Here is a 22,860-nt window from a genome sequence, read left to right on the forward strand (position 1 = left end):
CACTCCCCGAAGATCCCTCTGCACTCACTGATGAGATTTTCAGAGCTCTCTCCCTGCTGACGCTTCAGAGCCCCCCTGATGTGTCACTCGTCTGTCTCCTGGTCACTCTCGGGTACCCGATCAATCCCCGGTGCCACCGCCACCCAAGGGAGCCGATCCCCCAAACCGGGTGAGGCACCTTCAGCTGCACTCACTGCCCGCCGCCCCGGACGGTGGAAGGAATTCCAGACGAGTCCCAGGGTGTGTGGAAAAATTGACATCGCCAAAGGATTGTGTCCAGAAAGCAGACAGAGGAGTCCTGTGAAAGTAATTTCATTCCTAAAAAAGGAAGAGGCCACGGGATATTTCTCATGGTGGTGTCTCCAATTGTTGGAGGACACAAGCTCCTGTTCATCCTAATTTTCCTGGCCACATCGCCTTTTCCCTTTCCCCACTGGCTGAAGTACTTGAGAGGTACAAACATCCTAATCCACCTACTACATATCCCCTTAATATGCTCTCTACATTTTAGTAGCAAACGATATTCATGGCTCTGTTAAGTCTTTGTTGTTCTTCTTGAAGTTCATGAATTGAGCAGGACCGTGGCTGAGCAGCAGTCTGTGTCATCAATAAATAACATTTTCTGAAACTGATGGCTCCTGCTGTCACTTCCTTATGTACACGTCCCTGGCCCTATCTCTGAGCAGATTCACATCATCTGTTTGTAAAGACACTTTCCTTCTCTTTCCTTTCATGGGGTCCCCCGTTTGCGGGACATCCCCCCTGGAGCAGGGTGTCCCCCCTTGCTGCAGCCCCAGCCCTCAGGCAGTGCTCAGCCAATCAGAGCAGGCACTGATGATGACTCACCAGTTGCCAGGCAGAGCCGCAGCTCGCAGCGTTCCCCACCTGCGCTCCCCGTTTGGCCCCAGCGCCCCCCGCGAGGGGAATTTGGGGAGGTGGGAGTGGGGCAGCGCCAAGGCCGGGCCCCCCCGCTCTGTGCTGGCGGGAGCGGCTGCAGTGGGGAGCGAGTGCGGGCGGGAGCGGCCGAGAGCCCAGCGCTGCCCCAGCCCGAGCTGGCCCAGCTCCATCCCTGCCCCTGCGGTGGGATGCTGTGGGTTTGGGGGGAAGAGGGAGCCGGCAGTCGGTGCTGGGCCTGGGGGCAGGAGGAGAAAGGAAGGAGAAGCAGGGTTGAAGGACAAAATGGTCAAACACTGCACATGGGAGGAGCAGGTGGGATTGTGTAGGAGAAGGAGGAATAGCAGGAAAAAGAAGAGTGTGAGGAAGAGGAGAGACAGAGGAGGAGGAGGAGGGGCAGAAACAGGAAGAACCTCAAGATTCCACCCCTCCCTGTATCTGCAGCCTCCCCCCAGCCCCAGGAGCGTGTTGCCACCCCCCCCCCCCCCCCGCCATTCAGCAGGTGACCAGAGAGGGGGATCCACGATTTTCACGGGGGTGAATCTTGGTATTTCTGAGCTTTTTTGGATAATTTTTAGTGCTATGGTTTTTTGTGGGTTCTGAATCTTTATATTTTGGAGGGGGTTTTTGCTGAATCTTGATGTTTGGGAAGTTTTTGATCTGTGTTTTGATGTTTGGAGGATTTTTTGCAGAATCTTGGTGTTTTCGAGGTTCTTAGGGACACAAGATGCCCAGTGACTTAATGAGATGAACTTGGGCACAGAGGAACTCCCAGTCCAAGGCATTCTCATCTTGTTTTTTTACCCCAAACCAGGATTTTTCATTCCCAGGTTGTTTCTGGATGGAGGAGGAGGAAAATCCTTGGAGATCCCGCACGAGGAGGGGCTGCAAACCCAGCCCAGGGAGCTGTGAGGAGGAAAGAGCCCCCCTGAGCCAGGAAGGTGTTCGGAGATCCAGCCGGAGCTCAGAGCTGGTGGAGAAGCCTCATGGCAGGGAGAAGCCCCACAAGTGCTTGGAATGTGGGAAGGGTTTTAGGTGGAGGTCAGACCTGTTCCGGCACCAGAGGATCCACACTGGGGAACAGCCCTATGAGTGTGAGGAATGTGGGAAGCGTTTCAGCTGGAGCTCCGGCCTGAGGCAGCACCAGAGGATCCACACTGGGGAAAAGCCTTTTGAATGTGGGGAGTGTGGGATGAGCTTCAGGCAGAGGGGCCACCTGATGCAGCACCAGATGATCCACACCAGGGAACAGCCTTACAATTGTGGAGAATGTGGGATGAGCTTCAGCCAGAAGGGGAGCCTGATGCAACACCAGAGGATCCACACTGGGGAAAAGCCCTATGAGTGTAGGGAATGTGGGAAGTGCTTCAGCCAGAGCTCTGGCCTGAGGAAACACGAGAGGATCCACACTGGGGTAAAGCCCTTTGAGTGTGGGGAGTGCGGGAACAGCTTGAGCGTGAAGTGCCAGCTGACAGAGCACCAGAGGATCCACTCTGGGGAAAAGCCCTACAAGTGTGAGGAATGTGGGAAGAGCTTCAGAGGAAGCACAGCCCTGATTCGGCACCAGGTGATCCACACGGGGGAACGGCCCCACACCTGCTTGGAATGTGGGAAGACCTATGGGTGGCTCTCAGACCTGAGAAAACACCAACAGTGCGTTCACACTGGGGAGAAGCCCTACAAGTGTCCTGAGTGTGGGAAGAGGTTTCCAAGGAGCTCCGATCTCCTCGTACATGAGCGGATTCACACAGAGGAGAGGCCCTTCCGCTGCCCTGACTGCGGGAAAGGCTTCAAGCGAAACTCTGCCCTCACCATCCACCGGCGCATCCACACCGGGGAGAGGCCCTACGAGTGTGGGGAGTGTGGGAAGAGCTTCTCCACGAGCTCAACCTTGACCCAACACCAACGGAGGCGCCACTAAGGGAAGGCCTGTGAGTGCCCTGAGTGCTGGAAGAGCTTTGTGTGCTGCTCCAGCTCCATCCCCCATGAGAGGATCCACATTGGATGATCCCCAGTGACCCCGTTGGGCATGAGCCCTGGTGATCCGTGGTCCTGGTGATCTGTGCTGGGAAGACACCTGGCTTGTAGGCTCCACATCTTCCTGGTTCCCTGTGGGCAGCTAGATAAACCCAGCAGCAGGAACATCCATTGGGACACAGACCAACAATGGGAATTCCTTGGGGAGAGCAGATTTGTCAACTTTCAACCCCATAAAATCTTTTGCATTCAACCCTATCTTCTGGTGGCATCAAGGAGTACTGGATCATCTTGGAGGTATATTCTGGGTTGACTGTATGATGCTTGTATTCCCAGTCTATTACGTTGATGCTGAATAATAAGTTTTGTACCTTCAAGACTTGTCCTGAGAGTGAAGGGGGAGAGAAGCAGTGCACAGTTTGTTTTCAGACACTCCTCCACATTCCTGCTCCTGCACTGTGTTGTCTGCGGATGGACAGACAGCGGGACAGAGCTCTCCTTGGCTTTTAGTTAGTTTTAGCTAGCTGAGTCAGAGAAGTTCCCTGGGCTGTGGTTTTTCCCCTTTTCTTTGGACCTGTTTGAACCTGCTCTGGCCTGAGCACCAGCAGAGCACCGGCAGCTCACACCTGTGGCCCACCGGGCCGGGCCTGGGCCGCGGCATTTCCAGCGCCGGAGGGACTGATAAGAGACTGAGTGAGCTGAGCTACAGCCCACGGAGGGACTTTGTGAGTTTGTCTCTGTTTTAGAGCGGCAAGAGGTTTTATAGTTTAACACTGATTAGGTTTTATTGTGTAATAAACAGTTTTTTCCACTTTTCTCTAAGGAGGTATTTTATTTTTCCTGAACCAGTTGGGGGAGGGGCTGATTGAATCTGCTTTCCAGAGGAACCCCTTTGGGGGTTCTCTCCCACATTTGCCCTGAACTAGGACAAGTTCTTTTCCAACTTCAGGGATTCCATGATTTTGATTTCGTATTGCCCAAGTGTGTCTTCTGCAGCCAAATGGTGAAAAGCTGGGGATTTTGGAGACAGTGGGATAGAAACTCCATGAAAAAAAGGTTCTTGCCTTCTGCCTAAGCAGTGGATCCCCAGCTGGTATGGACAAGGAAATCCTTTTCTTTTGGCCTTGACTTTGTTTTCATTTCTCTTTATTCCTTTAAAACATCCAATATTGAGTTAAAAATAGACATTGAACTAAGACATGGCTGTGGTCATGGTAGGACATATGGAGGCTGACAAGGGGACACATGGATATGAACAGGGATGGGGACATGGGGGACACGGGCATGGATGGAGATGTGTGGGACCATGACAGGGATGGAAACATGGTGGGGTGACAGCCATGGGTGAGGACATGGTGGGACATGGGCAGTGACAAGTGGGGACGTGGCCATGGCCATTGTCATGGGGGGAAGATGTGGGGGATGCTGGGTTGGAGGGGGTTGAGGGTTCCTGGGAGGCACTTGGGGCTTGCTGAGGCCTTTGGGGACCCCAGGCCGAGCGGCTGCGGCTGCGCTGGGAGACCCTGGGGGAGGTTCTGGGGCAGCTGCTCAAGGACCCCCTGACCTGGAGCCCCAGCCAGACACTGGGCTCCTGGAAAGGGATGAACGTCCTTGTCCCCAGGAGGGAAACCCCAGCACCCCCAGGGTGTCAGGGGCAGCTGAGAGGCCACAACAGGGAGGGGAAAGCCAGAGAGAGTGGTCACACTCCTAAATTACACCCCAAAAGTCCCAAAACTGAGGGATTGCTCTCAGGAAAAAGCTGCCAGGAGCTGCATGAAATGAGGGAAAGGGGGGATTTAACCCCCCCAGACTGAGCAGGAGAGACCTGGATCCCCCAAAACCAAATACAGGGACGAGAAGTGGAGATGAAGTCAGGATGGGAAAGGGGTGGGAGTGGAGGGGAAGAGGATTGAGAGCAGGAGAGGGATGGGATCCCCAAATGGAGTTGGGAGGGGTCCTTGGGTTGGGGGAATGATGGGAGAGGGGAGGGAAAGGTGGGGATGGGATTGAAAAAGGGTGGTTCCGTGGGGATCCCTTTGTGTCCCCATCAGTTGATCCCTGGCGTGATTCCCTGGGGCTCTGGGGGGGAATGGATCCGCTCTGGGTGGGTCCCCAAGCCCCCTGCCCATCCCTGGGGGGCTCATGGGGGGTTCCCTGGTTCCCTCCACCCAAACGCTGCAGCTGTGGGAGAGAGGTGGGTGTGAAAGGAGGATCTGGGGTGGGCAGGGAGGAGGAGCGATAGGAAGACGAGGGAGAGAGGAGGTGGAAGATGGGAAAAGGAAGAAGAGGAACAGGAGGAGGAAGAGGAGGAGCCCCAGCAGAACCACGCGGTTTTCCTGCCTGCCAGCTGAGTCCGCAGCTCCCCTGGCCCTGGCAGCATCGACCCCCCCAGATCTCACAGGTGAGTGGGGAGGGGGAGCTTGCCCCAAATCCATCGGGGGATCTCTGGGAGGGTTTTTTTGCAGGGGAGGGGATGTTTGGATCTTGCAGGGCTCCAAAGGTGAGACACAGATGGCCCTTTGGAGAATTGTGGAGGGTTCCTGTGGCAAACTGTCTGTACCAGTGGGGAGTTGGTACCAGTTGGGGGGGACATTGGTGTTGGGGCTCTGATTGGCATCGGAGTGGGGAGAGCAGCAGGGGCCAATCCTGGAGCTGGGGGATCCTGGAAGCCTGGAGGGGTGGGGGAGGCTGGAGATGAGCAGGGTCTGGGCCTGCCCCGCGGTTGACAGGGTGGTTACTTTGGAAGATAAGGAAAAATAAGGTTACTTTCTGAAGATAAGCAAGGCCTCTTATCTCTCTTTAGGAAGGCTACCAAAGCTATCACCATGACAACATGAAGAAAGAGAGAAAGTAAAAAGATATGGACTTTGGTTGGCTCACAGAGTGGCGTGGCTCCTTTTCACCTTTTGAGAGTTTTGTTTCTTTTTCATGATCAATGGGCAGTGGGTGTGTTTGTTAAGCAAATGTAAATATCCTGTAAAACTATAAAGGCAACATGTTGCTTTAATAAATGAGCCCATACAGCCTTCTGGTGGAGTCCTGGTGCTTGCACCATGTCGGGCTCTATAGCGACACAGAACAATGAGATGAATGAGAGGATGAGATGATGACTGGCAGGAAATGGCCATGACCAGGTGATGGCCATGAGATGACTGTGACCATGAGATAACCACAACCATGACCCAACCATAGCCAAGAGATGACCATGGTAGGATTGTGGCAAATGAGTTGAACGTGAGATGATCATAAAATGACTGTGACCGTGCAATGACCGTGACCATGACCATGACACGAGCAGGACCATGGGATGAGCATTACAAAGAGATGACCATGAGCATGAGATGATTGTGATCAAGAGATGACCATGAGATGATCACAACACACCATGGCCATGTGTGATCACGATCATGAGGGGACTGTGAGCTGATCATTCCAGTGAGATAACCATGAGCTCAGGATGATGGTCATCAGGAAATGACCATAGCCCTGAGATGGCCCTGAGATGACCGTGGCCATGACAGAGCCGTGATCATAAGATGACCATTACAGTGAGATGACCATGAATGTGACCATGACAGGACCGTGACCATGAGATGACCATGAGCATGAGATGATTGTGACCAAGCCATGACCACAATGCAACCATGGCCATGTGGTGATCAAGACCATAAGAGTGATGCCTTACGTTTTAGCTTTCATATTTTTCATACTCTGTACTGTGCTAGTATATTACTCTGAACTTCATATAAAGTGTGAGCAAGTTCTCTTGTGAGTGCCAGTGGGGCTGGGGGGACACACGAACCCCCAAAATCAGCAGGGGACAGTGCGGGGGGTCACGGCCAGGCCTGAGACCACGGGGAGGGGCTGCGGCCGGTGGCGGCTCAAGAGCTCTGAGGGCAGAGAAAAGGGGGTGACACCAGGCTGGGGTGCCCCTGGGGGAGCATACATGCCTGGGGGGAGGGGGGACGTGGCCCTCAGGACCCCCCCTCACCTTCTTGCACAGGTAGAAGCCGATCCCCAGCACCAGGAAGACGAAGCCCAACACGGAGCCCCCGATCCCCGTCAGCATCTTGCTGCGGGCGGCATCTGGCAGCATCTCTGGGGGGTCTGCAGGGGTCAGGACCCCCAAAACCTCCCACAGACACCCCAAACCCGTCCAAGCAGCCTCCCAGTCACCCCCAGCCCATCCACGACCCCCTGAAACATCTCCCCAATTTCTTCCCAGCCTCCCCAGGACCCACCAAAGCCTCTCCCATCCCTCTCAGAGGATCCCACAACCCCCTTCCAGTTGCTCCCCACCACCCTAGGACCCCCAAAGCCTCTCCCAGTTCCCTCCCAGCCCCACCAGGACTCACCCAGCCTCCTCCCAGACTCTTCCCAGCACAACCAACCTCAACTCAACCCCTGCCATCCCCAATCTCCTTCCAGCCCCTCCAGGTCCACTCTAATCCTTTCCAGTTATACCCAGCACCCCAAACTCCCTCCCAGTGCCCACCAGGACCTCCCGAACCCCATCCCACCCTCCCCAACATCATCCAAACCCCTTCCCAGCCCTTCCAGAGTGACTAGCCCCTCTCCCAGTTCCAACCAGGCTCTCACAAACTCGGTCCCAGTGGCTCCCAGCACATCCCAGTGCCTCCCCTGTACCCCAGTGCCGGCTCAGGGGGTGCTCAGGGCTGACGTGCTCCACCTGGCAGGTGTAGGTGACCCCGCACTGGGGGGGGTTTCAGCAGCACCAGGAGCTGGTAAGTCCAGTCCCCGTTAAGGGCCACCTCGGTGGCCACTACGTGCTCTGAGAGTTCCTGCTGGCCCTAGAACTCCCTCAGCTGGATGTGGGCAGGGCAGAAATCCATCACGGAGCAGAGCAGGCGGCCGGGGCCGGGCTGGGAGCTCAAGGGCACCAGTGAGATGGACACGGTGGGGGGGCACTGGGAGAGAGCGGGGACACACTGGGATCAGCTGGGGGAACTGGGAGAGAGAGGGGAGGGGTGGAATGGACTTGCGAGAGACTGGGAATGGAGTAGAAGGGATTGGGAATGGATTGGGAATTGTCTGGGAGAGACTGGGATTGGACTGGGATGGATTGGAAGAGATGGGAGGGGATGGGGGGGGCACTGGGAGAGAGGGTGGAGGTCCTACAGTGAACTGGGAACGGACAGGCTGATGAGGAGTGGAAGGGACTGGGGCGGCACTGGGAGGAATTGGGAATGACGTGCGCGGCACTGGGAGGCCGAGTCCAGCGCGGGGCACTCGGCACTGCGGGTCTGCCTGGCAACTGATGAGTCATCAGAGACACGCGCTCTGATTGGCTGAGGGGCGGAAGCAGCCCGCCAGGCTGAGATGGAGACGCCGGGAGTCACTGGGAGAGACTGGGATGGACTGGGAATGGAGTGGGAGAGACTGGAATGGACTGGGAATGGAGTGGGAGAGACTGGGATGGACTGGGAATGGAGTGGGAGAGGCTGGAGTCACTGGGCTCGACCCGGAGGAAACGGCGGTGCCGGGGATGGGCACAAGGAGAGCTGAGAGCTCTGGGGCGATTCCCAGGGAGGTTTTGAGGGGCTCCAGGGTCACTGCCAGGGCAGGGCCCGAAGGGACACGCTCTGCCCCGCGCTCACCTCGGCGCTCCGTCAGGAACACGGCGGCCACCCCGTGGTTGCTCCGGCAGTTCCAGTGCACCGCGGTCCTTTTTAGCCGCATGAAATCTGGGGAGGCTGTTCCAGTACCCGGCCACGTCCTCCCCAGAGGGAGTGAACCCCGCGAAGTGCCCCACGTCGCAGTCGAAGTGCAGGCGCTGCTCCCGGTTGTAGCTGAGCTCCTCCACGTACTTCACCCTCTCGGTGCCATTATTGAAGTAACACTCAGCTTTTGCAATCCACAGGAACGCCCCGAGTGTGCAGGATAAAGGTCAGGGGGCACCCCCAGAACCCCGAGAGTTCCAGGGGCTACCCCGGATCCCCACCCTGCACTCCCTGTGCCCCACGGCCGCCATGGGACCCTCCTGTCCACGCTTCCATTTCCTTATTCCCACCCTTCCCCCACTTCCCCTTTCACATCCTCTCCCCTCATACCTATAGCCGCTCCCTAAATCACTTTGGGGGTCCCGTTGCCCCCTTAACCACCCTTTTCCCCCAATCTCCATCCCCTCCGGCTTCCCTTTTCCCCACTTTCCTCCCCTCTCCGACCCCTCCCTCCCCTCACCCCACCCCTCAGCCCCTCCCGCTCTCATTTTGGGGGTTTCCCTCCTCCTCCCCCTCCATTCCGGGCTCCCACCGCCCCCTTTTCCCCCTTCTCCCCCCTGTCCCACTGCCTCCCGACCCCCGCTCCCCCGAGAGCTCCGCGCCCGCAGCCGGGGGCGCTCCCAGCAGCACCAGCGCCGCCAGTCCGGCCCCAGCTGCCGCCCCGCGCTCTCATTGGCTGCGGCGCGTCCGGCCTGCGCTGGGATTGGCTGACGGGTTTCCGGGACGCTGCAGCCCCGGGCTGGGGTTATTTTTGGGGAGGGGGAGCCTCGGGGCGCTGGGCAGGTGGGAGATCCGGGGAGCCCAGAAATGCGTGCCCAGGTGCGCGGGATCTCAGCGCTGCCCGTGCCGAGCGGTGACGCTGGCCCCATGCCAGGCACCCCCAGAGCCGCTCTGTCCCTGCCCCCCGCAGCCGCACGGGGACGGAAAATGGAACCGAGGGTTCCTCCGTGGGGACAAGGGCCGGGAGAGATCCCTCCGCAAATCCGGCACGGCCACAACAGACCCGGCCTGGGTAAACGGAGGGAATTTATTACCCACCAAATCACAGCAGCACAAGGAGAGGGCAAAGAAATCCCTCCAACACCTTCCCCCCACCCACAGGGATCACCCGGATCGGGGTCACCGGGGCTCTGCCCAACGGGGGTCACTGGGGATCATCCAGCGCCGATCCTCCCATGGGGGATGGAGCTGGAGCAGCGCATGAAGCTCTTCCCACACTCGGGACACTCGCAGGGCCTCTCCCTGGTGTGGAAGTGCTGGTGAGTGACGATCTCTGAATTTCACCTGAAGCTCTTCTGACATTCCAAGCACTCGTGGAGCCGTTCCCCAGTGTGGATCTTGTGGTGCTTGCTGAGGTCGGAGGTCCCACTGAGGCTCTTCTCACATTCCCCACACTCACAGGGCCTCTCCCCAGGGTGGATCCTCTGGTGTTCCATCAGGGTGCAGCTGTAGCTGAAACCCTTCCCACATTCCAAGCACTTGTGGGGCTCCTCCCTGCCATGAGGCTTCTCCACCAGCTCTGAGCTCCAGCTGGATCTCTGGCCGCCTTCCTGGCTTAGGGGGGCTCTTTCCTCCCGGCAGCTCCCTGGGCTGGGTTTGCAGCCCCTCCTCATGATGGATCTCTGGGGCTTTACCTCCTCCTCCATCTGGTCCCAGCTGGGCAATGACAGATCCTGGTTTGGGGGAAACCAAGGTGGGAGTGCCTTGGAGTAGAGGCTTCTCCTGCCCAATTCCCTCTCTAGAAGTCAGCAGGAGTCTTGTGTCCATGAAAATCACCACAATGTCAAGATTCAGCCCAAAAAACCTCTCCCAGGCGTTACCTATCACTGATCTCTCCACTTTTGGGGTTCCAGAGGTTTCCTGTCTTTGGGATGATGGAGGTCCAATGGCTCCAGGGGTGCTCCCTTTTCCAGCATCCTGATTAGGGATGTTCCAGGGGCTTTTGGGGATCCATGGAGAGTTCATGGGATACTTTGATATCCCAGGGCTCCCTCCTCTCCAGGCTCCCACCCTTTCCTGTCAGCCAAGGGTATCACAGCTCTGGGATCACCCCTCTCTGCTCTCCCCACTCTGGGGGTCCCAGGGGTTCCCCTCCACTGCTCTCCTGGGGATCCACAGCACCAATGTCCTCCCCCTGCCCATTCTGGGCAATGGCCACGTGGACTCCCAAAGATCCCCCCAAGGGGCTCAGCTTTGGGCTCCTGCAAGATCCAAACCTACACACACAGAGAAAAAAAAACCTCCCAGGGACGCCAGATGATATTTGGGGTCATGTCCACAATCTGCAGGCTCCAAACACACTCCAATAAAAAACCCTCTCAGGGACCCCCCAGTAGATTTGGGACAAGCTCCCCCTCCCCGCTCACCTGCAGGACGAGGTGGGGGCGATGGTCCCGTGGCTGCGGCCACAGGGGACACTGCAACCTCCCGTTCCTCCTGCTCCTGCTCTTCCTGCTCCTCCTTTTCCTCTCTCCCTCCTCCCCCTGCTTCCTAATCCCACCTCCTCCCCAGTTCCTGCCTTCTGTGTATTTAGACTGGAGAACCTTGCTTGTTTTTAGAAGTAGAACAACGATCCCCGATGGAACAAGGCTTGCTGCTTTTAGTCAGAAGTATCAGTGACTAAAGGTCACGTTTCCTTTGCTTTGGTGCCGTCCTTGTTCCTCCTCAGTGTTCAGGCTGGGCTATGGGGTGTCCTTGTGAGCTGCATTTTGCGAGTTCCTCTTGCATCCTTTGGGCAACAGGCAGTGCTCTAGGAGGGTTCTTTGTGCTCCTTTGTGACACAGAAGAACCTTGCAGGCGGTTTCTGCGTGAGCTGCTGCTGTGCTGTCACAGGAGCAGTGCCACGTCCCCGCGGTGTTCCCGTTGCTGTGGGACACGGAGCCCTCAGTGGCCAGAGTGGCTCTGGGCTCGTTGCCGGAGGATCCTCCTGCCCGAGGCATTCTCAGCAGCCAGCCCAGCCCTGACGGGTGTCGTCCTGTGCTTGCAGGGCTACAGGCAGCAGACGTGTGCAGCGCAGCCAAAATGATCCAGCAGGTGGCTGCTGCAGTCTGCACTCTGTACTCCGTGGCTTATTCGGGATATTTTTTAACCCACTTGGCACGTAAGTCGAGGCTTTCCCTGGGTGCAGCATCTGTGGCTTTGGGCTTGCTGTGTGCTTTCTGTTCTTCCTCTGGAGCTGAGCTGACTTTGGAACCAAATCGCCATGAAGGCAGCATTGCTTTGGGAGAGCTCCTGCCAGCAGCTGCAGCTAAAAAAGGGGGTGTCTGCAGCCAGCGGGGCGTGCCCAGCATTTGCAATGAGCCCTGGGGGGTTCTGTTCCCTCAGGCAGGGAGTCTGTGCCGGCAGAGCCTGCAACTGCCTCCGTTTGCTGCTCCGGCCGAGAACTGAGCCAGCCCAGTATTTTGTGCTGTTCTCTTGCTTGCTGTGGGAAGGGACTGTGGCTCCTGGAGGGATGCTGTGAAAGCAAAATGCTCTCTTGGGGTTGCCTTGCTGCGTGGCATTTCCCATCACTGGCAGTTTTTCTCCTAACAGCATCTGGTTCATGTTCCCTCTCCCATTGCAGGGCACTTCTTCTGTGGATCCCGAGCAGCTCCTCCGTCGGTGAGTGGGAAAGGAACCTTTGGTGTTTGGAACTGTGCAGCAAGTGGTGAGCTCAGCATGTGGCAGCTGAGTGCCAGCCTGGGAGGCTGAAGGAGAGTTCCTGTCAGTGTCTTTGCAGCAGCAGCAGCAGCAGCAAAGGGATCCCTGTCAGTTTTCTCCTTTTCTGCTGAAGAGCTTTTGAAGAGCTGCAGGTCTGCTTTTGCAGGCAGAGGATTGCTTGCTGGCTTTAGCCATGCTGGAATATCGAATTCCCAGCAATAAGTGGCAATGTCAACTTTAGCTTTACATTGTTAGCTGGAACAGCTCCAAACCCAATTTCTGTTGAGTGCAGCTGGATGTGCAGCTGAGGATAAAGAAGGTGAGAACTGAGTTAGAACTTCCCGTCCCTCACGCTGCCGTCTGTCCACAGGGCACCAAAGCAGCACCAGCACCTCTTGTGGCTCCCTCTGCTTCCAAAGAGGAGGCCAAAGAGGAGCAAGAGAGCAGAGAGCCTCCAGCTGTTCTTGGGGATGAGGACGAACACCCCGCGGTGTGGGAATGCAGCGGCGAGGCTCCCGCGGGGTGGGACAAGGACAGCGGACATCTCCCAGCGTGGGAAGAGGATGGTGGATGTCCCCTGGTGCGGGATGAGGATGGCCAAGCTCCCAAGGCGTGGGATGACAACAGCGGACAGCTCCCAGTGTGGGACGAGGATGGAGGACATCCTGAGGCTTGGGAAGAGAAGGATGAACATCTCCCAGCATGGGACAAGGACAGCGAACATCCCCTTGCTTGGGAAGATGATGGCAAAGCTGCAGTGTTCTGGGAAGAGGATGGAGGAGCTGCAGAATTTTGGCAAGAGGATGGAGAACCTCCCTCTGCTTGGGAAGAGGACGATGAACCTCCCTCCGCTGTGGGATCCGGGGCAGAAGATTCTGACGGCAGCACAGCCCTGCAGGCAGAGGGGAGAGGGGAGTGGTGCCAGATGCAGCTGAGTACGTCTGCTCTGTCCCTGGGTGCCCGAGCAGGGGGCTGTGTGTGTGTCTGGGCATCAGCTGCAGCCAGTGTTGCTCTGCAGCTGAATGTCACCGAGCCATTTCTTGTGTCCTTCCCCAGCTGAGAGCAAGGGGCTGACGGCCCCAGGGAGTGGGGCTGCCTTGTGGCTCTGCTGCAAGGCGGGCTCTCACTCTGGGAAGGAGCGTCTTCCACGTGGTTTCTTTCAGGGAACACCGTGAGCCAGGAGGAGCCTGCCCAGAAATACCTGGAGGTGGAGCAGCTTGGCCGAGGGTAAGTGCGCGGCAGCTCCTTCTGCACAAGCAGGGCCAGGGGTTGTGCTGGTGCCGGATCGAGTGAGAAGTCAGGAGAGCTCCAAACACCTTCAGACACTGGGCCACCAGCCTGCTGTCTCTCAGTGCTGATCAGAATTGATAACTTCTTCTCTGCTGTTTTGTCTCCAGGGCTTTTGGAAGCGTTTCTAGGGGACTGGACAGAGCCACTGGAGGAGAGGTCAGTGTCAACACGCCCAGCACGTCTGGCAGCTCTGCAGGGCTTTCCCCTCTGCTGGGAGCTGTGGCTGCAGCTTTGGGGGCCAGCAGAGCTTTCCTGGCCAGGCTGCTCCCCTGAAGGCAGAGCAGTGTCAGCCTGCAGAGCACAGCTGGGACAGGCTTGGTCCTTCTGAAGTGCCTAAAGGAATGCAAGGAGGGCAGCGGTGTCTGTCAGAGCAGGACACGCTGCCTTGGTCTCCATATCTAAAAGTGAGAATGCATCAGCTGCTGGAGACTGAGGCCCAATTTATCTTCATGCCAGCCTCAGACAGGAACACTATTTAGCAGTTTTTCCACCCTGCCTTTCATCTTCAAAGGGAACCTCAAGGCCTATTTAGGGAGAGATCCTGCTTGGGCTCAGTTTGGGGTTTTAGTCCAACTTCAGCTGTTCACAGAGGACGAGGGAGAGAAATGAGAAGATGGATGTCCAGATCAAAGCTCTCTCCTAAATCCTGCAGTTGTCTTTGGGTCAGGTAGCAGTGACAGCCTGTGACAGGGATCACCTGAGATATGGATGTGTGTGTTTGCTTTGTTGTGCAATCCCAAACAGAGTAGTTGGATCTGAAATCATGACCAAATCCCATAGAATTGCTAAAGTGTTGCTGGCTGTTTTGCTCTGTTGGCACAAAACCCAAATTACCTCCTGCTTGCAAAATGGGTTTGAATAATAATAATGAGAGTGTTGAGGCCATTTGAGAAGACTGTAGGTGCAGAGAATGTTGTTAGAGCTTTGAGGCTGACAGCTGAGGGACCATTTCTGCAGAGCTTGCAAGGCCAAATGTCTCTGGCCATGTGTGCTGTGAGCAGCCCCCAGGGAGCAGAGCAATGGGCTGTGGGAATGGCACTTGCTGAGCTCTGGTGTCCCATGCCAGGGCAGTTTGGCCCAGCCCGGCTGCGTCGCTCCAAAAAGACTCGCTGCGTGTTTGCTGTGGCCTCCTGCCACAGACTGCTGCAGTGAAAGGGCTGCAATGTCCCTTCAGGTGGCCATCAAGAAAGTGAGTCTGCGAGGGCAGAGCAGGGAACGAGCTGTCAATGAGCTCCTGCTGCTGAAGGACAAGAAGCACCCCAACATTGTCAACTCTTTGGACAGGTGAGTGCTTCAGCTCTTATCCCGTGCCCGGGCCCTGCGTTAACCTTTCCTGGCATCCGTAGTCTGTGGCCTGTTTTGAAAATGCCTGAGCCAGCCACATATGCCCAAAACAGCAGCCTGGCAGTTCACTCCCTCCATGTGCTTTTGCTGCTTTTGTTTGGTTTTTCCTTCAAGTTGACCCCGTTTGCTGTGCCTTCCACTGGCCTTGCCTGTTTCTGATGGGACTTTCTGAAAGGTTTTCTGGCTGCTTTTGTCCCCAGTGCTGCACGGCCTCCTGCCCTGGATAACCCTGGCAGTTGTGTTGCTTGTTCTGGAGGGAATGGTGGAACTGAGGAGTTCAGAAGCTGAACCAGCTGTGGAAAAGTGTTGTGGTTCCACAGTGATCTGGGCTGATGCTAAACTGGATTTTTCACCTGCTTGCCATCTAAGGCCTCTCTTTTCTCACAGCTGTCTCCTTCTCCTTTAGACTGTGCAGATTCCAAGGGCTGTGCAGCCTGGCAGGAATGTCTCTCCATCTGATTCTGTCCTCACTGACAAGTATGGGGAATTGAGCAGTGCCCATTCATCTCCATGCCTTTGTTTTCCTCTTGCAGCTTCCTTGTTGATGGAGATCTCTGGCTGGTGATGGAATACATGGATGGAGGAACTTTGCAGGACATTGTCAGGCAGACCCGCATGGCTGAGGGAGAGATGGCAGCTGTCAGTCGGGAGGTGAGGGATCCTGCTTGTCACTGCCATGGCTGGGACACGATGGTCCTTGCAAAGAGGGCGTGAGAACAGGAGTGGCTCCATGCTCAGGGCTTTGTTTCTGTGTTGTTTTCATGAGCTGGAGAAGAAAGAGCCTCTGCAGTGAACGGCCTGCCAGCATCACTGCACTTCTGCTCTGCTCTTGTTCTCTCTGCTGCTGTTGTGGTGCTCTCTGTCTTTTTTGGATTTGATTTGCTGTTCTCAGATTTGCCTTGAAGCGTTTGCCTGGAGCTTGTGTGCACTGCCCTTGTGGCCTGTGACAGCAAAGCTGCTGCTGGCAGAATTCTGAGCTGTCCTTTCTTGTGTGATCTGTTGTGGCCATTGGTTTTAGCTGTGGTGTTTCTTGTTCTCTCTCAGTGTCTGCAGGGCCTGGATTTCCTCCATTCCATCCACGTGATCCACAGAGATGTGAAGAGCTCCAACATCCTGCTGGGCATGGCCGGCTCTGTCAGGCTGGGTGGGTGTTCCTGGGCAGGCACGGCGCTGCTGGGCTGCGGGTGTGGGGCTGCTTCCCAGGGAGGGCCAGAGCCCCACAAGGGCTGCTGGGGGCACTGCCCGGCCCCTGCTGCCAGCTGAGAGCGGCTGCCCCTGCAGAGAGCTCAGGAGAGGAGCAGGGTGCCAGCAGTGCCTCTGCTCTGCCTCTGACAGGGTTTGTTTCTGTCCTCAGCTGATTTTGGCCTCTGTGCTCAGCTCAGCCCTGGGCAGGACCAGCGCAGCTCCATGGTGGGCACTGCTCACTGGATGGCCCCTGAAGTTGTGACCAGATCCCCTTATGGCACCAAGGTGGACATCTGGTCCTTTGGGATTGTGGCCATCGAGATGGTGGAGGGAGAACCTCCCTACTTCAGGGAAACGGCGGCCATGGTGAGAGGCAAATTCTGCAGTGGTTGCAGAGGCCTGTGAGCACAGGGGGACCCTGCCCTGGGAGCAGCAGCTGGAGGTTTCTGCACACGGGAAGGGAATTCCCAGAGCACTCCAGCCTCAACACAGATTAATATTCTGCTGTCTCCAGCAACAATTTGCTTTGGGATTTACATTGTTGCAGCTCTTCTGGCTGTGAGGATGACCTGAAAATGTGAAGCAAGTGCATCAACTCTAATGTTAGCCTGCAAGAAAACCCCAAAGCAACCCCAAATCCCACCTCCCAACCCCAAAATATTTCTGAAGGGGTTTCTAGAAGAGGTTGAAGAGCTTTTGCAAGATGATCTGCCCCCTGATTCTTCTCACTGCGAAATTTGTTGAAAACCTGAAGATGATTGTTTAACATCCCCATAGTCTACCATATTTCTTCCCTACTCCAAGCAACTTTCTCTGTGTCACCAAAGCTGAGCTTTCAGCAACACAAAACTCCTGTTTCTTGCCTGGCAGTTTCTGGGATGGGGCATCAGGAATGCATTTACTTGAGTGTCAGTGGCACTGCAGAGATGCACTTGATAGAAGAATCCTCTGAAATAACACAGGCAGACCACACTGACTCTGGAAAATGGCCTGTAAAGCTGGTGTCCACATTTGGAGAAGCAAAATGGGCTATTTGTGATGGAGGTTCCTACTAAGAGAGTCAGGCAATGAAAGTGGCTCTCCAGGCGAGATCATTTGGATGTTGCAGTGGCTGTGGCAGCCGCAGGGTTTGGGTTTTTTGTCTGGCATAGAACAATGAGGTGTGAGCAGCATCTGTGTCAGGGAGGAAAGTGCCCCTGTGCCAGGGACTGAGGAGCCGGGGTGGCTGTGAGCGCGTGTGGGTGTGAAGGAAGCTGGCAGAGCGCTGAGTTTGCTTTCCCTGCAGGCTCGCGCTCGGATCCGGCAGAACGGGACCCCGCAGCTGCAGGAGCCCAGGCGCCTGTCGGCTCTGCTGCGGGACTTCCTCGAGTGCAGCCTGGAGCCGGACGAGGAGCGGCGCTGGGCTGCCCAGGAGCTGCTGCAGGTGAATGCCAAGGGCTGCCGGGGAAGCAGCAGCGCCAGGGAGGGGTTTTCTTGTGGGGCCCCCTGCGACAGTCTCCAGTCTCGCTGCTTTGCACACGCAGAGCCAGCAGAATCCTGGCCTGCTCTGCCTTGGCAGGCTCCTTTCCAGCTCAGCTGCACCTGGTGCCCACAGCCAGCAGGGACATCTTCAAGCAGCTCAGGGGGCTCCGAGCCCTGCCTGACCTGAGCTTGGATGTTTCCAGGGAGGAGGCACCTCCCACATCTCTGGGCACCCTCTGTCAGTGTTCCCCCACTCTCCTGGTTAAAACATTCTTCCTTACATCTAATCTGAGCCTGCTTCCCTCTCTTGAGTTTCAAAGCATTTCCCTTTGTCCTGTTGCAAGAGAGCCTGTGAGGAACTTGACTCTGGAAAGTAACAGTTCACTTCTTTCTTTTTTATCTTTTGTGCAGCACCCATTTTTGTCATCTGCCAAGCCTCTCTCCAGCCTGACCCCTCTGATCTCTGCGGCGAAACAACTGAAGGAGCAGCAGAGGAGATGAAGCCCTCGGGGACAACTTTTATTTATAGTAGTTAGGAGAAGTAGTTAGTTATGGTAGTTTGTACTTCTAGTTGGTTAGTGTAGTTAGCATTGCTAGTTGGTTAGGATATTTAGCACAGTTGGTTATTGTTCTTATGACAGCCTGTTTGGTATGGCAGTTTTTTGAATAAAAACTCTCTTACACCTCAGCTCCCTTGCCGTGTCCCTTCCTTCTCCTGCTGTGGCTCAGCTGCCCGGAGCAATGTGAGGGGAGAGCGGGCCCAGCCTGGCCCAGAGCTGAGCCCCAGCAGAGCCCTGGCAGAGCCCAGAGCAGCCTGGGCCCCTGCAGAGTCAGCCTGGAAGGAGGCGCTTGGAGCCTTCTGGGCTGCACCCGGCTCTTGGGGACAAACTGTGTGTGCTGGAAAATGCCAGCGGCTCTGCAGGAGGGCAGGAGGGGCCCGGGGAAGGCCCAAGTGCTCCATGCAAGGGAAAAACCTGCCCTGGCTTTGGGATAAAGAACTAGGTAGTGCTGGCTTTTGCTATTATGGATTGACTTCTGCAAATTATTCTTACTCACAACGAGTTTGATAAAGTACAGTTTGTAATCACTTTTCACTGCTTTTGCTATAGTATAATTTGTCAGCTTCTTGTGGCCAATGCCCTGGCCCCTGTGTAGCTCATATCATCAGGACATCATTTATGGACGGTATTTTAATTTGTGGACACTGTGAAGAACATACATTATAGTTTTGTCTTTTGCAAAACATTAAAGTGGATGCCATGTGTTGTGAATTATAACGTTAACTTTTGCAGAAGTAGCTGTAGTTGTGAAATAATTAACTAATGTTCTTATTTTTGTATCTAACTGACAATAAGAATTCAGAGATATTTGTGAAATTGCTAATGTTGGTTGAAAATACTTGTTGAAATAGCTAAAACCGTCTGGATGGTCAGATAACATTTAAGGCAGGGATGTGATGAGGACCCCTGCCACTGACCCTTCCACTGTCAGTAAGTGTCACCTGCTGAAAGCACAGAACAGGGGGCCCCTGTGAGGAGGTGACACACAACCCTCAAAACAACAATCTGCAATTCGTGCCTGTACTCTAAAAAGGCAGGTTGGGGGTCAAACCAACCTAAGGAATTCCTGGAACATGTAAACGAGTTCAAAGAAATGTTTGAATGTGTATAATTTGAACAATACAATGGAAAACTAGACAAGAAGAGTTGCTGTGGTTAACCCGTGTGCCTCTGGCCATCGCCAAGCACCCAGTGCTGTTACTGATTTGTCTCTAATTATCCCTTATTAAACTTTTAAAAATTCTAGAGAGTGAGGCTCCTTTCTCACAAAATCCAAGGTGCTCTCCTCTTGTTGTTCTCCCAAGCCAGGATTTGTCAATCCTAAACTTTGTCTGTGTGGAAGAGAAGGAGGCTGCAAAGAAAAGGGAGATGCACTGGTGTGGAGGCCCAGGGCCTTAACTCTTGCTTATCTGCTTCCTTGCTGCACCTGTTGTTGTGCACGTGTGGAATGTGTTATGCAGATTGGTTTACCAAAGGGTGTTTTCTTAATTGGCCATTATCTTAATTGGTGATGGTGTTTGGATTGGTTGACCAGTTGGATCTGTCTGTATTGGACTGTCTGTAAGGGGGTGAGTTTCTTAATTAGCACAGAACAATACAGTGTGGTAGGATAAGGTGATTGAGCAGCCTTCTGCAGGCATGGAGTCAATGCTAATCATTACCACGCCAGCCCTCGGCCCCATCACTCAGAGCCTGAGCTGCTTGAGGTTTGTTCTGCTGGCAGCTGGGGGCACTGATGATTTTTCTTCCAGCACTGGACAGTCCTTGTTCCAATGCTCCCATTTCTTACGGGATGCACTCTGCCCCTTCTCCACAGGGGAAGCTTTCTTGGGTGACTTTTCCTGAGTTGCCTTCTTGCTAGGTTGGGATGAACTCCTTCAGCTGGGCTCATGTCTCAAAACAACTTCCAGGCAGCCTCCAGGAGTTTATCTCAAATTCCCTTTATCTCTGTGTTCCAGATGGCAAGGCAAGATGTATTCTATTGCCATCTGTATGGCAGTTGTCTGGTGTCAAGTGGGCAATGCTCCTTATCTCTCTTCCTGAGTGATCATAATCAACAGGGGACATCTGCTGATAAGGGGCTATTGAATGTCACCACATGACTGATAAGAACTATAGCATCCCATTGTGAGATGCTCTGCCCAGAGGGAGGAGCCAAGCAGTGCCATGCAGATATAACCTGCAAGGTTCTGACACCAGCACAGCCACTGGACTCCCCAGAGGAACAGCAGCTGCTTCTACTTCCACAGATCTGCGGAGGAAGAATGCACCCCTTTCCTACAGGACTGCCCTGCTCCAACAGAACCACGCCTGACACTCCAAGAGGACTGCAGCCCCTTTTCCAACCGGACTGCTACCAACACCCTGACCCACAGGGTGTCAGGTTGTGTTCTGACTCTGACAGTGTTGTTCTGGTGTATTGCATTGTTGTATTTTATCATTTTATATTTTTTCCCTTCCCTATTAAAGAACTGTTATTTCCTGATCCCATGTTTTTTGCATGAGAGCCCCTTATTCATACCAATTCGGAGAGGTGGGGAGGGTTTGCATTCTCCATTTCAGGGAAGGCTCCTGTTTCCTTTAACAGGCACCTGTCTTTCCAAACCAAGACACCAAAGTACCTCATATTTTAACCCAATTATGTTGTTAATGTATCAAGTGTAATTGAATATTTTTTTTTTTTAGATATCTAATTAAAATTGCTGCTACTTTGAATCTTGTTTGGCTTCCCCTTGATGGGATAATTGGGCAAACATAACACTGGGGTTAACCGGTGTGCCTCTGGCCATCACCCAGCAACCAGCACTGTTACAGATTTGTCCCTTATTATTCCATATTAAACTTTTAAAAATTCTATAGAGTGAGGCACAAACCCAAGGTGCTCACGCCTTGTTCTTCCCCCAAGCCAGGTTTTGTCAATCCTAAACTTTGTCTGGATGGAGGAGGTGGAGTAGGCTGTAATGAAAAGCAAGATGCACTGGTGTGGAGGCCCCTGGGAGTCGCAATCTCCCAGCTGTGGAGACCTGGTCCCAAAAAACAAGAATAGATTTCAAGGTTATGGTGAGAAGCTTGCTTCTCTCATAGATCTTTGCAGGCGCATGCTGATTTATGCAAAGTTATGTTACCCCATTGGCCCGTGGGCCTAATTACCCTAGTTTAACCCCTATTACCCATCTCTGGCTAGTCCGTAGAATGTTCTCCTCTCTCTGTCCCTCCACTGGCCCTAGTTTACTGCATTCCTCTGCCCCTGTTTCCCCATTAGCTGACCCGACCCTTAACCCCTCCTTTGCCCCATTTTCCCCCATAGCCATTGGACCCTGACCCTCAGCTCCACCCTCACTGCCCCATATAAAAACCCCCTGTGCCCTCAGCTTGCCCCCTGTCTTTGTCCCTGGACCCTGTTCAGCTGTGTCCCCTGTTCCTGGACCAATAAACCCAGTTTGCTGGAGATCATACTGTCACGAGCTGTCCTTGTGAACGGGTTTCCTGATGGTTCGTCATCTCAGGGTGCAAATAACTGACACGGTACAAGGGGGTTTGCAATGATCATCAATACAAATGCACTTTTATTGAAATAACCACAGTAGAAATGCCTTGGGGAAGAACTGGGAGGAAAGGGAAAAACAAGGCAAAGAGGGAGGAAGAAGAAAAGGGTATAAAGCTGCCAGAGGTGGAACGGCGGAGTCCTTCGGTGTCCGGCCCATGAGGTTCACCAGTTCACGTCCGGGGAGATCTCAGAGATGCAGCTCATCTGGATTCCAATTATACACTTTTTCCATGGCAGAAGGGAGTGATTTTGAAACTGAATCTATTGGATCTTCCGGGGGAAAAACTGATATTTGGAAGAAGGGCACACACAGTCCATATCTCAGTGGGCCAGAGCCATTGTTTTCGTGGTTCAGTGCCCGCACCTGCAACATCCATCTTGCTTTGGTCAGCTCGCCTCCCCCCGCGCACCTCCCCCGGGCTGGGGGCTTCAGTCCCAGTCCCTGGAAAGTGTGGGAGAGGCCTTTTCCCATGGGGATTTCATGTCTCGGCTTTTCTCTGCTGAGGTGGTTTGCTACATCTCAGTTTGTCTGTCACGGTGGGTACAAACGGACGGGAGGTGTCTTCTTTGAGGGACCACTCCTAACACTCAGGAAAAGTCCAGCCAGGCCAGGAATTGGGAGAGGAAAAATCCCAGAGCTATTGTTGCAAAAAGGTCAGAATGTCCTTTTTTTTCTTCCCCTCCTGAAATGCAGTGTAGAAGAAAAGATAAACACACCTGTGGAGTAGCTTAGCAATGCTCTCGGGTCACCAAGCTCTCCTGGCTTACGAAGCCAGAGGCCTGTTGACAGGGGAATTTTCAGGGGTCTCTCAATGACACTTGTGAGGCAGTTGAAGGATATTTCAGGCAGACTCTCACAATGGGGTCTCTTCTCCCCTGATGCTCTACTTTGGGATCCCCGGGTTCCCTCCTCTCCAGGCTCCCCACCTCTCCAGCCAGCCGGGGGTCCCCCAGCTCTGGGATCGGCCCTCTCTGCTCTCCCCACTCTGGGGGTCCCAGGGCTTCCCCTCCTCTGCTCTCTCGGGGATCCCCAGCACCTATGTCCTCCCCCTGCCCATTCTGGGCAATGACCACGTGGACCCCCAAGAGACCCCCCAAGGGGCTCAGCTTTGGGCTCCTGCAAGATCCAAACCTACACACACAGAGAAAAAAAACCTCCCAGGGATGCCAGACGATATTTGGGGTCAAGTCCACAATCTGCAAGCTCCAAACACACCCCAAT

General features: G+C 54.7%; 2 protein-coding genes across 2 annotated transcripts in view; one reads left to right on the plus strand and one right to left on the minus strand.

Annotated features, from left to right (window-relative positions):
• LOC311164351 (uncharacterized protein) overlaps window positions 1-22,860 on the minus strand; it is a 269,234-nt gene that overhangs the window by 105,379 nt on the left and 140,995 nt on the right. The window lies entirely within an intron of this gene.
• On the plus strand, window positions 1,422-3,279 carry LOC311164369 (uncharacterized protein). The gene has a single exon (XM_084223807.1). The coding sequence runs from the start codon at window positions 1,736-1,738 to the stop codon at window positions 2,813-2,815; it is 1,080 nt and encodes a 359-aa protein (XP_084079933.1). The 5' UTR covers window positions 1,422-1,735; the 3' UTR covers window positions 2,816-3,279.

Source organism: Fringilla coelebs, assembly GCF_963513975.1.
Source record: "Fringilla coelebs genome assembly, chromosome: 31".
NCBI classification, from domain to species: Eukaryota; Metazoa; Chordata; class Aves; order Passeriformes; family Fringillidae; genus Fringilla; species Fringilla coelebs.

What these genes read in the sequence shown, in the direction of transcription:
- LOC311164369 (XM_084223807.1), top strand. Translation starts at nt 1,736, where the DNA reads ATGGAGGAGGAGGAAAATCCTTGGAGATCCCGCACGAGGAGGGGCTGC.